Source organism: Lampetra fluviatilis, chromosome 41 (genome assembly GCF_964198595.1).
Source record: "Lampetra fluviatilis chromosome 41, kcLamFluv1.1, whole genome shotgun sequence".
Classification (NCBI taxonomy): Eukaryota; Metazoa; Chordata; class Hyperoartia; order Petromyzontiformes; family Petromyzontidae; genus Lampetra; species Lampetra fluviatilis.
In genome coordinates, this window is record NC_136315.1 from 1,899,690 (window position 1) to 1,919,427 (window position 19,738).

At 44.8% G+C, this 19,738-nt stretch overlaps 1 protein-coding gene across 3 annotated transcripts in view; it reads left to right on the forward strand.

Annotated features, from left to right (window-relative positions):
• Nucleotides 1–7,926: 7,926 nt before the first annotated feature.
• The window catches only part of LOC144946428 (tetraspanin-15-like), a 261,100-nt gene continuing 249,288 nt past the window's right edge, over nt 7,927–19,738 (forward strand). For 2 of the 3 annotated variants that reach the window (XM_078875267.1, XM_078875265.1), the window contains exon 1: nt 7,927–8,064. In XM_078875267.1, coding sequence (XP_078731393.1) covers nt 7,975–8,064 — 90 coding nt within the window. In that variant the 5' untranslated portion in view covers nt 7,927–7,974. The remainder of the gene's footprint in view (nt 8,065–19,738) is intronic. The other variant, XM_078875264.1, reaches the window with a different exon arrangement.

A 19,738-nucleotide genomic window follows, 5' to 3' on the forward strand; every position in this document is an offset into this window, starting at 1 on the left:
AAAACATAATAAAATACTATTCTCACGACGTTTCGGCCACAACGCAAGCAGCCATCCTCAGGTGAAGAACAGGACGCCACGCACCTGGGGGGGCGGGGTCAGACATTTGTGACGATGTGTGACGAGGGGGTGGGGGGGTTTGAGAAATGTGACGTCACGTAAAAATGCGCAACTTTAAATAAATATAGACAACACGTTCTACTTAATTAAATAGACTTTTTAATACATGTTTTCTCCTACAACATCAGAGCGCAGCGCCACATTAAATACGCACTACAATGAAAATAGTTTAAAGCGATTTGAAGCATGTTTTATTTTCAAAATGGAAATATGGTTTGGGGGGGGGGCAGAGCTTTGTGACGTCATATTTGAGGGGGGGGTCTGACTTTTTGTGACGCCGTGTGACGAGGGGGGGGGTCAAAAATCATCCAAAATCGCGTGACGCCATTTATGGACGGCCCCTTGCCCCAACAGTGTATTAAGGGTATACGGTAAATATGTCTTTTTTTGTTGTTGAGAGCAGTCGTGTACATAATAGAGGGGTTTTTTGGGGGTTAGATCACGTAAGTATAAATGTGTCGTTAAACCCGCCACCACCCGACTCAGAAAATGAGTAAGGTTAAATAATACATTCAAATTAGTTACTAGTTCAGCACACCGGTGTGTTGGAGAGTGAAGCCACAACATTTTAATTTTTTTTATTAACCCCAAAAAACCTCGATTAAGTATTATATTAGTCGCGAAAGCCTCCGCGTTAAGCAGTAGTGGTTAGTGCACTCGCTGTCCACCTGGAGTGCCTGAGTTCCATTCCTGCTGATGTCGAATAACAGTGGCAACTATGCAAACCGGTCTTGGGTATCCCCTAGATCGACTCAGCCTTAAACAAGTACCCAGTGTGGTGTGTAAACATCAGCTGGGGAGACAAAGGTGGCCTGCGACGTGATACTGGCCACCCACCCCGTGCCAACCCTCATCGGCCAAATCGCTTCTGAAAAACAAGTTAATAGCTCAGTGGGCTTTGCCTGGTAGGTTGGGGATGGTTTCCTGTTGTATTTGTTTGTGTGCTTGGGCGATTTGTTTACCTTTCTTTTACTTTGCACTCCTATCATGTGTTGTACTTGTTGTTGTTGTTGTTGTAACGTTCTTACCCCGTGCGCCTACTGGACATCTGTGAAAAAGAGCTTCATAGCTCATCGGATTTCTCCAGTCTAAATAAACATTCTGATTCTGGGGTGCCCGCTAACGGGCACTTGCCCCAACAGTCTGTTCAAGGTTACACGGGGGATCTGCGTCTTGTGTTGCCCGGGCTAATGCGACGTTAATTCCTGATGCATCAAAGTAATTGCAAATGAGGCGCTTCGCTAATGGGAGTCATCGAGTGATTTGAGGTGTGAAAAAGCCGCAAGCGCATCCGCTGCTCCTTTGAAAGTACCTCTCCGTCAAGCAACTCAACCGTGCCATTGCAAACTGCAAGGCAGGTCCCCCCCCCAAGACGTGTGGGTCAATGCATCGCGATGTGGCACAATATTTGTTGCTATGTTTCATATTTGTTCACGCGTGTTTGATTTTCGCGAATATGTATTGTATACACATATTTGGAATATGGTGAGTTTTTTTTTTTTTACAAAAAATATATATAAAATAACGTATTTAATATGTCGTTGATGGCTGAGGATATATTGACTCGGCGTGTTGGCGGAAATCAAAGATAAAACGGCTGTAACACAGCAACACTGAGTGTACGCCATTTCGCTGCACGTGGTCTGAGCCCGCCAGATCAAAGACATCTATCACACACCCGATCCAACCACGATTAGACGGGCAAAATAGCTGCGTGCTTTATAAATTGTGGATTCAAATGTCACAAGCAGTAAACAACTGAAATGGCGGATATGTTTGATAATTCAACACGTTTAATACCTCTATATTTGATTACTTCACATGTTAATGTTAAGTGAGGATATTGCCAAAAATGTAACCTACGATATATGAAATCAAACATAGCAACACAAATTTTGATTAGCCATCGAAAAAAGACGGCCGCTGCATCACGCGCTTTCAGATGCGCTGCTGTGGCCGTCTGGAACGCTCTTTCTTCCGATATTAGGAAGCCACTGGAGCTATGCACTTCTAAATCATCTGGATTGAAAATTAATTTCTTTAGAACTGATTTTTTTTCCCTGTGGGATGCCTAAACAGAGATTAACATGTGATTATTGACGTGTGATGAATTTGATTATTGACGTGTGATGAATGTGATTATTGACATGTGATTAATGTGATGCTTCGTACGTAACACACGTGATGATTCAATGGCATCGCCTTCCAAGTTGGACAATGAGATGACGTCACATGCTTTCTGATGTCATCACCTTGGCCAAAAAAGGCATACGTTTTGGGAAACCCGTTGATCAATTTGTCTCGTTTTCTGTTGGGCAAGTCTCTTGTAACACAAGTTTAAACTAAAGTTGCATGCATATTGGATCACTTTTACGAGAGCAATTGTGAGCCCCAAGTTACAGACTTACAGAGCTAAAGTATTAACGACCCCAACCTTAGCCGCAAAATATATTACTGGTAGGAACCTCCTGGTCATACCAGCCCACAGGGAATTATTGTGTCCGTCCGTCGTGCAGGGACGGGCTGGGTGGGGAAGGTGGGGCTGGGTGGAGAGGGTGGGGCTGGGTGGGGAGGGGAGGGCGGGGAGGGGCTGGGTGGGGGGTGGGAGGGGTGGGACTGGGTGGGGGGTGGGAGGGGTGGGGCTGGGTGGGGAGGGGCTGGTCACCCCGTGGTGCCCTTATAAAACTCAACGTTTAACCTACTTACGCCGGCTTGTGCCCGCCCTCACAGTCGGGCATATTTGCGGAATACACCACGCCGCCGTTGACCCTGGCCATTGCCCGAGCAACCCAACGTTCCTACCAGCTCCCTCCGCAGGAGGAATGTGTTTGTTTAATTCTCTACTTGACCTCTGCACCTCCTCTTTTACCTACGTGTGGTTCTTCTAATCATTCTTAATTTTAGAACTTTTTTCAGGCTTGCTTGCTGTGCCATCGTACTCGCAGCACCACGTTTTCTTTTGGACCACTCATTGATATGCTAATTTTTTCTAACCCCCCTCCCTCTCTCTGCCTCCGCCCCCCCTCTGTCTATTTAAGGCCACCCCACAGAGACGATCACCCCTCTCTGTCACCTGTGTTGCTCTCGCTATGTATGTATCTTGTGATATCTGTCTGCTAATATGTCTGTCTATAGTTTTCTGGTTAGATATTATGTCGCTATTTCATTATACCTGATGATGATTGCTTGTGTTGCAATCGAAACGTCGTATTCTATTATTTAATTTAATTTATTATTTTATCTTTCGACGTGACTTAGCCGAAAGAACCAAATAATAAATCTTCTAATCATATTTGCAGGTGTATTGAACCAGACCGCTTTTGGAACTCATAGGAACACCTCTGACGTATGAACAAATCAGCTCCAGAACAGATTTGTACTCCAAAAAGAAAATAATGAAAATGAGATGTGTGTGTGTGCACGTCCAATCAAATTCCCAGGAGTTTAAAAGCGAGAACTTGAAGTCATAGATCGATAGCCATTACAGTGCAGTAGTAAATAAAAGTTTAGTGTCAGTCAATCATCTCGCTGCTAATATACCAAGGTTATATTACACATATATATAAGCATGCCAACCTTGGATGGTACAATACAACTAAACTATTAAAACTATTTATTATTTTACTAGGTAAGGCCCACTGAGCTATGTAGCTCTTTTTCAGAAGCGACCTTGCTATCACAAGTGAAAGCTCAACGAATTAGATTACCACGTGCAAATGTGTAGCAGCCAAAAACTAAACATTAATCTTGCCATCCCGATTGCTTGCTTGCCGATTGAAAGCATCCCAGACATTATTTACAACGCATGGCCCTCGTAACATCAGCACCAACGTCACATGCCAATGTGCCTGCAGGAGCTCATATTTCAAACGGTCGTTTGGGTTGAATAAAAGACTCCTTGAAAACAAAGCTCCATCAGCGTCCCAATCTTATGACAGTACCCATTGTGCACACGCACAGTTGCTTTTCCACTCCGCTGCTGGATGAAGGCCTCCCCACACCGCACGATGCATGAGGTTTCATCGACCATCCTGCACGGCGCGGGCGCGGGCTCGTGCCGCTGTGTTGAAGGCCAGGAGCGTAGACATGGGGGCATTGTAATAAAAATAACAATTGACATTTATAATGCGCAATTCATCCAGGGATCTGGTTACAACAATGGATTTTACGACATGTAATTGCTCATTATTTGGTGATACTGCATTGGCAGTGCTGCAACAAGCACATTGTTCAATGAAACAGTGTGCCTTCAAAGGAAAGTTACATAATTAGCGACGTTTTGGGAAATTGACCTTCATGGCACACACATAGAGAGGCCACGTGATATGAAGAATGGCCATTGCCCAAAACGTCACCTATTGTATAATTTCCCTTTTAAGGCATTGATATTAATGAATCCATTGCTTTTCTTTTTTCTGTGTTTGTAAAGCTGCCTGATTCATCCATCGGAGTATACTACGACCCTATTTAATTACTCAGAGGTAAAACAGCCAGAGCAATCATCGAGAAACTCTCAAGGTTGAAGAGCGAGAACACGTTATCACTGCTACCCTGGTGTTATATAAATCAACCTACGTTCATCCCTTCACGTAAGACAAAAGATGATTTAGTCCAACAGGCTGTGGGTTTTGCAGACCGTGAAGCAAGTAAAACCCGGGGTGATTTTAGACCTGTTATACAATAAACATGCATTTCGTCTATCAGTACATAAGCATTTCCAGCCAATGAAAATGTACACTTACTTTTATTCACCCAGGGTGTTTTTTTGCCATGAATATCTGGCAACCCAGTTGTGTTTGTTTAATAAGTCTGACCGCTGATTATATTTAAGTATATGATGACTATGGTCATGTTTGTTGTTGTTCTTGTAGCGCACGGAGGCATGCGGTGCGTGTGACGTTTGGCAGCAACCTGGCATCTTGACTGAGGACCTGAACATCACACACCAGAACCAACATTTCTCACGCCACTCTCATAACTGATAGAAATTATTTCCTTTATATCCTGCAACAGTTTTTTATTTTATTTTCGTAACTGATATTTAATTCACATTACTAAACAGCAATACAAAAAAACTGTGAAAGAAATAATATAATTGGATCTGGAAGTCTCCACGGATTTTAATATGGGACAAGCGTAGACACTGGTAAGATAATGGCTTGAGCTGAGCGCCCATCACTGAAATAATTGTATTTGATGCACATGTGAGTCCCACAATGAACCGAGTCTGCTGTAATACATTTAAACACGAACGTTTGTTTTTACGTAATAAGTGAGGGCTCATTGAGACAAATTACTTTTCAAAAGGAGACACGAGATGCTATCTAAAGTGTTTCGTAAATATATCTCAGCTCAACAAAAAATGTAATGGCACGATAATGATAATATAATTCATGACGGGAAGAACTGCCTATCAAAATATAATTACTGTGTTTGCAAAATAAAACCGCGTGGATGTTAAGGCAATGATGTGGCAGTGTCTGTAGCCAAGTGCCCCATCCCCTCAGTGTCACCCTGACATTCAAGCAGTTGCAAAAACAAAGCAGCCACTCACCCCCATTATTGAGGCAGGCCATTAAAACGATTAAACGTTTCGGGAAATAACTGATAATGATGATATCACTTTCATCAGTGGGCTCGAAACGTTCAGATTATGAGTTCATATCATGAGTTTGCGGGGGGAGGGGGGGGGATGCCCCCGCCAAACTTGACACCTTCATACATTTATTTTCAGGAGTTTACAATTAAGATTAAAAACATGAATTAGATGCACCCGTGATTCCTCATGTGAGAGTGAACCCCTGTCCCTCTCCCCCAAATATAGAAGTCAAACGCCTATGGTTCATATCCGAATTGGTTGATTCAACTCAACCAACTATCCATCCTCCAGGATTGTTAAATTGGCTACCGTCCGATCTGCAACTATGTATGTGATGTTAATTAATCTTCTTTGACACTGTAGGTGGCCAATCGTGCTCATCGGAGGTGTGGAGGAGGGGGGGTGGAAGGAAAATAAACTAAACACAAAAAGCAGTTCTAAAAAACTACTTTGCACGAAGGGAAGTCAGGTGGTGAAAAGGCTAGTCCGAGAGAGACCGGTTCCTAAAACTAGAATGTCCTGTTGATTCAGTTTCATTGACTCACTGGTGCCGGTTAGGCGTGAGCGTGTGTACTGCAGTGTCACTTAAACTGACACACAGCAGATGCGTAATACATTACCTGCTCAAGCGATGAATGAATTATCTCACCTGCAGATTTGAGTAAAAAAGAACTATGAATACTATGTTTTGAAACATGATGATGTTATTGGCAGTGGTGTACAAGCACTTCCATCCCGCCTGCCGTTTATACTGTTATTACCCTCCGCCTCTCTGAGTTGTATTACCCTGTTGGATGCCCTTGCATCAACGGGCTGGGGTATCACTGACATGGCCTCCTTTTGCTCCCTTGGCCTGGATGTTTCGATGTTTCGATTGCTCTTGCTGTTTCATGCGCTGTTTTGTCTTACTGCCTCAGCCATCATAACCCCGTTACACGCTTTCCTCTCACAGCGCGGCAGCCAACGCTGCAGCATCCTGTACCAGTAACATGCTATTTTTCTCACATTAGCATCACTAACCCAGCTTCTCTCTACCTTCCATCTATTACCTGTGCCCAAATCCCCCCTTCCTCCCTCCTTGCCCCCCCCCCCCCCCCTGTCTCACAGCGCGGCAGCCAACGCTGCAGCATCCTGTACCATTGCCATACTAATTTTCTCACATTAGCATCACGTTGTCATGCTCTTGCTCGCCCTGTAATCCCTCTCGCTTGGACCCCCCCCCCCTCTCTATCTCTCCTCCCTGGCTCCTCCCCCCTTTCTTACCTATTTCGCCTCTTGTCACGGCAGCCCTTTTGCCCACTTCAGCAATTGTTTCTTGCTGTGGTTGTCCCACCTGATGACGGACGATTGTGTTGCGCCCGAAACGTCGTGATTTATTTGATTTCTACCAACGTGACTTTACCGAAAGAACCAAAGAGTTTGTAAATATATGGGGCTGGCATTGATGCCAGCAACTCGAGTTGACCTACACAGGGCAGGCACCAGCCAGGTAGGCCCAGTGGCATCTTTGCCCTTGGTGGCAATGCAGCAGCAGCAGACAAACTTGGTCCCTGCCATAGGAACGAGTCCTCTACACGAAAAACTATCAATGAAAATGAGCATCACGGCATCACCCATGGTGTTGATTCTTCCTGTTGCTCTTCAAGAATGGGAATATACCGTAGTAATGCACTGCTGGGCCGGCAAGACAACATGACATTGTGTGAGTCGTGGGTACATGAACATTTTGATTTGAAGCTTTCGTGACTGCAGGGATCCATACTCGTTGGTTATTTCGGTAAAGTCAAGTAGGTATAAAATAAAATAATATATCTATGACCATTGTTCCTCTTTACAGAACAGGTGTTATATATTACACAGTAGCCCTGTTACCATTAACCATACTCTATACACTCGTACCAAATGAGATTTCCCCATCTTAGATCATTATCAGCGTCATATATAATACAGTACTCGCAAAAAAAATCACCAAAGCGATGAGTTTCCTCGCATCGCTGTGTGTGGGTTTCGCTCGCGACTTTGTGAGTTTGGGAGTCCCCCGGGTGACGTGAAACACAAACTCATCGCTGCCAAAGTCGTTCCGCGTTTGTTGCAGGAAGTCGCTGCGTTAATTCACGCGCGGCTAACTCTGCCTGCAGGGGGGAGGGGGGGAGAGGAGGAAGGGAGACGGTGGGGGAAGCCTTTTGAGTGCTGTGTCAGCCGCAAGTGCAGGGAGGTGGTGCTGGTGGTGGTGGCGGGTGGGGGGTGATGCTGACATGGCTGAGACACGCGACGGAGTAAGGTCACGATGGTGTTCCTACTTTGCCGTCAAGCTCATGCTGGTCACGTACGCCTTCCTGTGCTGGGTGAGTCTGCGACGCCGGATTGTTGGTGGACACACGCACACGTACTCACACGTACACACGTGTACACACGCACACGTACTCACACGTACACACGTGTACACACGCACACGTAGACACACACACACAAGCACACACACGTACACACACACACACGTACACACACAAGCACGCACACGTACACATACACACGTGTACACACGCACACAAGCACACACACACACGTGCGTCTGTGTGTTGTAGGGGCGGCGTGTAAACATCGCCACTGGGGAGACGAAGGCGGCCGGGCGTGGTGCTGTGTTCTGTGGTGGTGCTGCTGTGTTCTATGGTGGTGGTGCTGCTGCTGTGTTCTGTGGTGGTGGTGCTGTGTTCTGTGGTGGTGGTGGTGCTGCTGTGTGTGGTGGTGGTGGTGCTGTGGTGCTGTGTGTGGTGGTGCTCTGTTCTGTGCTGCTGCTGTGTTCTGTGGTGGTGGTGGTGCTGCTGTGGTGGCGGTGCTGTGTGTGGTGGTGGTGCTGCTGTGGTGGTGGTGCTGTGTGTGGTGGTGGTGCTGCTGTGGTGGTGGTGCTGCTGTGGTGGTGGTGCTGTGTGTGGTGGTGGTGCTGTGTTCTGTGGTGGTGGTGCTGTGTTCTGTGGTGGTGGTGCTGTGTTCTGTGGTGGTGGTGCTGTGCTAGTGGTGGTGGTGCTGTGCTAGTGGTGGTGGTGCTGTGCTAGTGGTGGTGGTGGTGCTGTGGTGGTGGTGCTAGTGGTGGTGGTGCTGTGGTGGTGCTGCTGCTGTGTTCGTGGTGGTGCTGTGGTGCTGCTGTGTTCTGTGGTGCTGGTGGTGCTGTGGTGGTGGTGGTGCTGTGGTGGTGCTGTGGTGGTGGTGCTGTGGTGGTGGTTCTGTGGTGCTGGTGGTGCTGTGTGTGGTGGTGTTGTGTTCTGTGTGGTGGTGATGGTGGTGCTGGTGCTGTGTGTGGTGGTGGTTCTGTGGTGCTGGTGGTGCTGTGGTGGTGCTGCTGGTGCTGTGGTAGTGCTGCATGTAGAAGGACGTGATACAGACGTCCACAACGCGTGTCTGTCCGCGTGTGTCACGTAGTGGGGAGCGGTGGTGCAGCGGTTAGCGCAACACTACGAACCCGGCGATCCGGGTTCGATTCCCGCTCACGGCGAACAGCGGTGACGATTATCTTGAACCGGTCCTGGGCCTCCCCCCAGGTCGACTCAGCCTCAAATGAGTACTTGGTGTGGTGTGTAAACATCGCCACTGGGGAGACAAAGGCGGTCGGGCGTGGTGTTGGCCACCCACCCCCTCGTGTGCCGTGCCGGCCTTCATAGGTGCTCGCTAACAGCACTTACCCTACAGTCTAAGGATATACGGATATACATCGTTCAGCTGTGCGTACTGTAATGGTCTTAATATCAGCGTCTCCCCTCCTCGTACAGTAGTGGTAACGTAATGCGTGTTGTGAATTGCTTCCTGAAAGAGGCTGTGTATATGTTTTAGCACAAACCGACGCGTATCCTACAACACGCTGTAGTGTACACGTGTTCATTCCACTCATCATACTACAACACTCATGATACCTTACACACACATGGACGCTCTTCGCAGAGCACGTGCTTGTACCACGGTGGCGAGATGTTAACTATCTCGCCTGATATACAGGAGGTCGTGGGTTCAATCCCTACCCTTGACGCCCGCTTGTATATTTGGAGTTTGCGTGTCTCTCTCTGTCTCTCTCTGTCTCTCCCCTCTGGTCGTGATGATTTTTCTCCGGGTCCCTCCGGTTTTGCCTCCACATTTAGAATCATGCGTTTTGAGTATTCGGCTGCTCTGCATTTCCACGTGATAAGCCACTTCGTTGAACTATCACTGGTAGCCGGGTCGCTTCTGAAACAGAACTATATGGCTCAGTGTTTAGTTTACATACTCCAGTTGTATACTAATACATAGCCTGTGTGCCTTTGTGTACCTAGCCTGGCACAAGCGCCATGGTGACATCACCGCTGATTAGTCGCAAGTGTCGGTTGATGTTATTGTAAACAACCTTCAAGTCAGTATCAACAACTTTATTTAAGTCAAGATTTAACTTTATTTAGACTGCAGCAGGAATCCGATGAGCCATGAAGCTCTTTATCACAATTATATTTGTATAAATACTTCTTACAGCTGTGCAAAACACACACAAACACACTTAAGGGGTAGTTGTGCATTATTTTTGCGGTTACCAGATGTTATCAGACCAAAACGCGGACACATTTCCTTACTCAAGCCTAGTAGTAGATCCTTAATAATCAGCACTGTGCAACAGGATGGCAATCCTGTTTTGGGTTTCAGTGCAACACCGGTCGGCACCAGATGTCGGGACAAATCAATTTCCTGACACCCCGATCGCAGATGTCACCAAATTCCTGAAGCTCTCTGGGGTAAAGTCTTCCTCCCAACCTCGAACAGAAACGAAATAATTTGATCTGAGAACGCTGGGTCCAAAGTAGTTGTCAGTTTTGACAGCAGCTGCTTCTCGCTTCTGCCCAAGAGGTGAGTTTGTGTGGTCACAAGTTAGAATTGCCATCCCAGTGCTGTTAAAAAAACAAAGTGGCTGTGAATCAGAATATGGACTTTTTCTGGAGGAATCCGATGACCTATTAAGCTCTTTTTCACAGATGTCCATTCGGGGGCGAGTAAGAACTTTACAACAACGATACATCACCCACCATGTGCTTCTGGTCTCAGTCGCGTCCACCACTAGACGCTCGACTCGTGCTTTAGCAATAATTGAAAAACCCAGCTTCACATTATCAATTCATGAAGGAATCCAGTCAATCGATATGAATGCTCTTGTGTGTGCAACGTTTCAGCATTGGAGTCATGTAATTTGGCTCGACCTGCTCTCTGAGAGTCGTGATGAATTATTGAAAAATGCTGCTCAGTAAGTTACTGTTCTCACTGTGTTACTTGTGTTAGGGGCACAAGCAACTGCGTTGACCAACGTACACTATCTTCTTGGTTCTTTCGGTAAAGTCACGTAGAATGGAAGTAATACAATAATTAAAATAAAACATAATAAAGATAATTCTCACAACGTTTCGGCCACAACGCAAGCACCCCCTCCATCCCAGTTTAAATAGACGCTCCAAGTGTGACATTCAGACTCTGTCTTCTCGACAGACCTGTTCTCCACCTGAGGACGGCTGCTTGCGTTGTGGCCGAAACGTCGTGAGAATTATTTTTATTATGTTTTATTTTTATTATTTTATTATTTCCATTCTACGTAACTTTACCGAAAGAACCAAGAAGATGAATCCCTGCAGTCACGAAAGCTTTAAATCGAAATTCAACGTCCACTTCTTTACCTGCAAATAATGGGAACAAGTAATTTGAAGTCGTGTCGTGTGTAGTCTTGACACGTTGCCCAAGCAATCCCAATTGCTGTGGAAATCCCTTCCAGGATATAGATGGGTCCCCCAGGTGCTGAAATACGCTTACTGTATGTATATAGTATTAGTAAATAGTATATGAATGACTGAATTGCATAACGGTCTGCACAATCAAAAGTGAAAACCCAATAACCACCTTACAGTTCCTGTTCATCACCAAGCTTTACAGCTGCTCTTGCTATGATTTGCTTCATTGATGTATGAGTATTTAATGTTTTGAGTTTTTTGTTTAGCTTTTGCCATGTTGGTGACCAAGGCGGTTCACTCTTGCAAAGGAGACGGCCTGGTCTCTTTTGAGTTATCACCTCGTTGAACTGTAAATTGTCACTGTGCATTAGATGCAAACGTCGATGTTAATTCCAAAGCCACCGTGAGTGGTGGGCGATATCTGAACCAGTCCTGGGTCTCCCCCTTCAACCTGCAATGACCAGCGTGGTGAAGTATGGTCAAACAACCCCCGTGACTGACGTGGCATATGGAGGTCTTCATCCCGAGGTGGAATTGCAAGGCTGTACACGTGTATTGTACGTGTTGGGGGTGTCTAATTGTATTGCCTAGTGCAGGGGTGGGGAACCTTTTTTTCTGCCAAGGGCCATTATAAAATATTTATAACATCATTTGCGGGCCATACAAAATTATCAACTTAAAAATTAGCCTGTTATGTTTGGTCAAAATTTTAACTAACTCACCCCTAATGTGATGGCTGGAACTGCTTCTCTTTGGTGAGGCGTATGATGTTAGCTGGTAATGATGATGTTGCTACTCGCAACTGCTTTTCCAGGTTTGCTCCTAGATGTATTGAATTTCGAGTCCCGCCTGCGGTTGCCTTGGCAGGGCCAGACCAAATGATTTCGTGGGCCTTAAACGGCCCACGGGCCGGACATTCCCCACCCCTGGGCCTAGTGTAATGAATTAAATTATAGACTTGTGCGACATTAACAGGTCAACATTAACAGGCAAGTGCAATGACATGAAAAGAACGGTGTTTGCACTTTGAACTGGTTCAACTGTACGACTTGAGTCAACAAACACCATCCTGGTGGGTGGATGGAATGAGACTGAGATCAAGTGCAGTGAACTTCCATTTTCATGCGGGGAATATTCAGCATGGTGACAAGGCGCGGGTTGACTTTGTGGTTGCTGACGTGAGCATTGATTACATCCTTGAATGAAAGCCGTGGCTTGTTAGCGGTTGCACGCGAGCCGCCTTCAAAACAACGACTTCTCAAAAATGTCCACGGAATCTAATGAGACACTTGAACAGTGAAGAGAAGACATGTGGAAGTTAAGCTCACCAGTTGCCACAGAGGCGTGGAGAGATGTGTGCATGCATCCATGGAATTGCACTGAGACAGAAAGAGTAACATGTGTATATGAAACATATACAGGTTAGAGATGTAGTTTTGACTCTGTGGGGTTTGGGCAGGCCTCATCACATATCCCAGACCATGGACCCTGAATCCTCAGGGCCATGTGACAACACCCAAGGCCCTCAACCCAGAACATTTAAAATCACCCAAAACTAAATGTGTGCCTTTTATCGTATGACGTTAAAAAATAAAAGCCACAGGGTACAATTGTGTGTTTTAATATCGTGAGCCATTCCACAGCATACAGGGTGTTTGCCATGTTCCACCAGAAATCAAATGTACAGGGCTGAATTACACATTTTATCCCTTCCAGGTTTGTAGTGGTTTGCATATGTTGATACTGGTTTCGATTTAAAGCTTTCGTGACTGCAGGGATTCATCTTCTTGGTTCTTTCGGTAAAGTCACGTAGAAAGTAATAAAATAATTAAACTAAAACATAATAAAATAATATAATAATATAACACACTTTTATGTTTTATTGTTATTATTTTATTACTTCCCTTCTACGTGACTTTACCGAAAGAACCAGAAGGTTGATACTGGTTGCTGCTATTCCAAACCATCAAGCCCAAATTGGTTCAGGATATCATCATTGTATGCTTTACAAATACAAATAAATATATGAATGAAATTCTTCTCTCCTTGCTTCACTGCCCCTTTGACCAGCATGGTCAAACAAGCGCAAAATTGGCTCTCGCATGTGTTGTCGAGTTGTACCGTGTGTTATTTGGCACGATGTCCGACGTTTCGCTTCGCGTACTGAGAGCTTCTTCGGGAACTGAATTGACCAGCTGATGAAGCTCCCAACACATAGAGCAGAGTACCCGACGTCGTTCCAAACATCACGGAGTAAAACAGAGCGGAGAGCTGTACGGCACGACCAAGAAAGCCCTCGTAGGAGCTGAGGTTTGACAGAGGCCATCATCATGACGATCCATGGGCAGACAGCCCGTAGGTGTCCACTGCACATTTCGTCATTTGTTTCCACTTTCCTCCTCTATCTTGTGCCAATATGCTCAAGTAGGGCCACATCTTTCTCACACCAATCTCTTACGCTGTCGTCAAGCCATTCTCTGGTAGGTCTTCCTCTCTTTCCGGTTCCTTCCATTTTTCTGAGCACACTTTTAATTTTCCTGTTGTTGTCCATTCTACATGTCTGTCCAAATAGTGCCAGTTTCCTTCTCAAAGGGCACTAAACCTTCTCAAAGGGCACTGACACACGGCACTGAATCTGGAAACGATAATTAAATGATGACGATCACACACCGTTGTTCATCATCGCTAAACTCTCGCTCAGGTTCACTCGTGCGACATTGGTTTAATAGAGTTACCTGCCCTGCGAATGCCAGTGTGTGCGAGTCAAGGAAAACATGCGTGGTCAATGTTCCCCATTCAGGGGCGTGCATGCGATCAGTCATCAGTCATCAACTTAATTTCACTGCAGCACTCTCCATTTGGCAAGCGAATCTCAAAGCTCTCGCCTGGACTCGATTACCCTGGTCGCACGGATTTTACTGTAGAACGAGTTCAACATACATAAATTACTTCAGTGTGCAAGTACATACCTACAGGAATTGTCTAAGAGTGATGATAACGCGAAGAGATCACCGAGGCGATGTCTGCGCACAGGATATCGCATTGTGTATTGAGGTAACGGTGCAGCCCATGAATTTCTTGAAGGGCTTCTTGGGTATTTCTAGCGAGTATCTTGGAAGATGTCGGAAGAACCCACACTTTACCCCATCACGCGTGGCCTGCCGATCGACTAACTGTAGTGAAAACATTGATACTGCTGTGTTGACAGGCGGTGGAGCTTTGAAGAAACATGCACTGGTGTTTCAACTGCCACACCGGGATATTGCATTGAACTAATGCATTGTGCCAACCATTACACCCTGGCAGCATTCTAATTCCACGTTAAAACTACACTTTAAATGTGTACACATTCCAAAAGCGCAATCGTAATAATGTTTAGTGTCATGTATAGCTGAGTCGTTCGTGCCAATTGCATCTCACAATCACTGATGGCCCACAGACGAGTTGGAAGGTAGCAGCCAGCCGGCGAGGCGGCACTATAAACAATTGCCCAAGTTCTGCAGTCCTACATATATTACGGTTTAAATCGTTTTTGTTTAGATGCAATAGTTGGTTATTTTACAGTTGCATGCCATCAAATAGCTACAAGGTTTCTCTTCACATGCTTTTTCCGGAACCGACGGAAATAATGTGTTTGCAAATACAAGTATTTAGCAGCGTGTTCACCTTCTGAATTCAACATGCAGCTGAATGTTTTCTATTTTTGTGTGGTTAATGTTATTAATTCACGAAATTTTCTAAAAAAATGATAGCCACAACTGCTCTCTCCTCTGAATTATGTATTAATTACGTTTCCCAGGATGGAATAAAATTGGTAAAGTAAACAATTTACAATATAAGACCATGCATTGTCTTGAATGTCAGAGATAGAAAACTTATTTACATTAATGTATTCATTAACTTATTTATATTGTTTTCAATTAGATGCCATACAAACTTATTTCAAGAGGTTTATCTCCCTCATGAGACAAGCTGAAAACCTCATGGTGCTTATGGATACCTCGGAGCCTATGGCAAGCATCATTATCATCAGGCATGATCCATCCACTGCTGGACTGGATAAAGGCCTCCCCAAGTCATCACATTCGCTCACAGTGCTGCAGTTTAACAATCCATCAAATAGCTTCTGCACAGAAAGACTCATCCCATTCATCTTCTTGGTTCTTTCGGTAAAGTCACGTAGAAGGGAAATAATAAAATAATAAAAATAAAACATAAAATAATTCTCACGACGTTTCGGCCACAACGCAAGCAGCAGTCCGCAGGTGAAGAACAGGTCTGTCGGGAAGACAGAGTCTGAATCTAGACGCTGTCTCCCCGACAGACCTGTTCTTCACCTGAGGACTGCTGCTTGCGTTGTGGCCGAAACGTCGTGAGAATTATTTTATTATGTTTTATTTTTTTTATTTTATTATTTCCCTTCTACGTGACTTTACCGAAAGAACTAAGAAGATGAATCCCTGCAGTCACGAAAGCTTTAAATCGAAACTCATCCCATTGCTTCATCTCCTCAGTGGATATCCTATCGGACATATTTCCTCCTTTGGCTGTCACTCATTTATTGGTGTCGACCACAAGCGCAGCGTCTCTTCTAGCTGCGTGACCAAGGCCAAGCCCACTTAACCGAGGGCCACAAAAGATCAGTGGTGTTGGCACGGTTAAAAAAGCTGCTTCGCCACAAAAGCAGCTCTCAGGGCTGACGCAAACCAATAGCATACGACATCATTGGAACCTCATTTGCCAGTAAAAAATATGATAATTGGTTTTTTACCCTTCTATCTGGCAACAAAACTGACACCTTTTTTACAAGGAGTCATGTTTGCATAGACCACAATACCTGCAGTCATAATGCAAACAAAAAACATAACTCTGATAATGATATGGTCCACACCCGAGACAGCTTTCCTTAGAGCCTAGTCTCACATGGGTTGGACCAGATGACGCCAAAAGGCACACTAAAAAAGGTGTCAGTTTTGTTGCCAGATAGAAGGGTAAAAAAAACTATTAGCATACGACATGTACGGGGCAAACACTTATTAGGCACACGCACGATTCGATGGTGTAATTAATTACCAGTGTAAAAAGATGCTTATATCTTAATATTCTTTGGGTCTTTCGGCAAAGTCACGTAGATAGGTTCAAAGAAAATAACAAAAACCTATCTACGTGACTTTACCGAAAGACCCAAAGAATATGAATTCCTGCAGTCACGAAAGCTTTACGTCAACATTTTATATTTCTTGAGTTGGCGCATCATAACATTGCCAATTTGCACTGGTAACCACTCAGTCGGTACAGGCTTGAAGATGGAATTTCCACAGACAGATGTTTGTCTACTGCTGAGTGCTGAGAGATTAAATACCCTGTTACATCACCTGGACATTACACGCACAGCATATTTTTTTAAAAACAATATCCCCCCCACTCTCCAAGTCAAACATTCTTCAGTAATGAAGATGAGTCACTCTCTTGGTGTTCATGAAATTGTATGATTCTGAAATCCAGTTATGTGCAATACATGTTTGTTCTTGTACATAGACATCGGTTACATGGATAAGTAAAATCTTGGACCGATAGCAATCATGAAATAATATGAGTTTGCACGAATGTAGCATTTTTGGCACATAGGAAATACATTAGCCGGAATAAAAGTTGCATGAGGGTAGACTCCTTTCTTCAGTATCTTAGTGCATGGCCAATCATTTTCATTCTAGATTACATCCCAACGTGATGTGTGGCCCAGCTGCCGATGAAAGTGCCAGAAACAAAATGAAAGTAGCCAGTCACGTCTGGCCTACGAGCCATAGATTGTCCACCACCTTTGACTGTCACCTGTAGGGGACAATGATGAGGCTTTCCTGTGTCATTAAGAGCTCTTGGGATATGAATATATAACGTTCTGCATGGGTAAATGACATAAGCCACATTGGAAGGCCCAACCAATTGAGACCTTGAAGTCAAACGATGGGCCCCCTTGGCCTGTTGAAACAAACCTGCGCGCTTAATTTGGACCACGTGTGTATCTACTGCGGGCAAAGTGTTAACACCAAAAACACGTACTGTATTGTGGCGTAGGATTGCCACCTGTCCTGGATTCCCAGGATCGTCCTCTTTTTAAGGAGGCATAGCTGCTGTCCTGAAAAATCTCTTAAATTTTCCCAGGACATGAACATTTCCAATTTTTTTGTGAGTTTCATAACACTGATCATAACACGGTCTCTCTCGACAATGTATACACGTGTGGTTCTCCTCTCTGCTGGCATTGTGAGGGCTTCTCATTATATGTCCTGGTATTTTGTTTTTGCGCCTGGTCATGTTCGCTGAAACGTGAAATACAGAGCATGTTCAATAAATGTAGCCATCTTCGTACAGTTTAGCCCACTTTCATTTGAGAAACTGTATGAAAAGGCGTTTGTAATATATTAAATAAAATCGATGCGTGTGACCGGTTTCCCTTTTTAAATGAATTATTAATGAAAAATCGGACCCTTAGCTGTTAAGACAGAAAGGTGATTCGACTAATTGTGTATACTCGGCTTTCACGGCCAACATTATAATTCGTCCATAATAGAGGTTGTTTGGGTTAGATCGCGTAAAATATATAAATATCGTTAAAACCCGCCACCACCCGACACAGCCAACTAGTAAGGGTTGTCACGTAAACAGAACGTGGCCAATTCGTCACTAGTACAGCACAACGGTGTGTTGGAGAGCCAAGCCACAACATTTAGAAATAAGTACGACGTTTCGCCAGTACTTACAACTAGCTTCATCAGGCGACATCCATATTTGTGGAGAAGTCTGTTTCGTTCCTTATATAGAGGCGGAGATATTAGGCACACACACGATTCAATTGTGTAATTAATTGCCAGTGTGAAAGATACTTATATTTCTTGAGTTGGCGCATCATAACATTGCCAATTGGCTCTCCAACACACCGGTGTGCTGTACTAGTGACGAATTGGCACGTTCTGTTTACGTGACAACCCTTACTCGTTGGCTGTGTCGGGTGGTGGCGGGTTTAACGACACATTTATATATGTATGCGATCTAACCCAAAAAACCTCATATGGATGATATTGGTCGCGAAAGCCTACGTGTTAATTATGATTCATAATTAGCTAATTTTGGGTCTGTTCATCATGTAGGTGTAATGTAATGTTTTTTATTTTACCATAACCCTCTGCCATCCGACAGAGCCTGACAAATCAAGTTGTCGCGTCATGGGCAAACATGCCAATTGATTCTGTTTTTCAGCAAAACCGTACTGTTGGAATGCAATAACAACTATTGAGAATTTTGGTTGAAGTTTCACTGAATATGACATCCAACATCATCAGGTGTTAACAAAGGTAATTTCCCCCGGAAAAAAAACAAATCAATTACACATTATATTTTACTACTATAATAAGTCAAGAATGTGTGTCCCGCGCGTGACGTCACTCCACATGAGGCCCACCTCCCCGCGTGACGTCACACAGCATGAGGCCCCCCCCCCTCATTAAGGTTCATGAGTGGGTGTATTTTTACACTAACGCAGAGGAAGGTCGAGCTGAATTAAATAATTTATTACGCAAAGTCGCTTCAAATTACGTTTCTTTACATAAAGTGACGGAAAAAATCTACGCTGCACAGTGCTACATCCGTACGTGACGTCACTGCAAAAGAGCCTCCCCCCTAATTAATATTCATGCCCGCGTGGAAATTTACACTAACGCACAAGAAGGTTGTGCACTCCACATGCTGCACCTCTCCCGTCATTAATAATCCTGAGCGGGTGACGTCACTCCACATGCCGCATCCCTCCCCAATAACCATTAGCGGGTGACGTCACTCCACATGGGGCAACCCTCCCCCCCCGTCATTAATAATCATGAGTTAAACTATTTTTCTATTCAATATTTCAGATTTGCTCCAATATACACCCGTCCTTGGACGGGCAAAAATGCTCGTTATTAATACCTGGAAAGATGAAAGGCAAGCCACAGTGCGACATTGGCGACGCAACCCACAGAGACACAGAGACCAATAGGAGACTCGCAGTGGCCACACAACCCAAACTTCGGGCCCCATTAGAGAAAACCACCTCGTCTGCACTACTTCAATGGAGAAACATAGCAAAACTACACAAACTCTTGCCTGAAGCCGTCTCATCGTGGCGAGCAGGCCTCGGCAATCAGCTCGTGAACACATTGTCTCACGCAAGAATAGAACGTAATTGGCATACAGCATTTGCCCATGTGTCAACTTGATGGCATTGGCTCTGTCCAGATGGTGGAGGGTTATAGTTAAA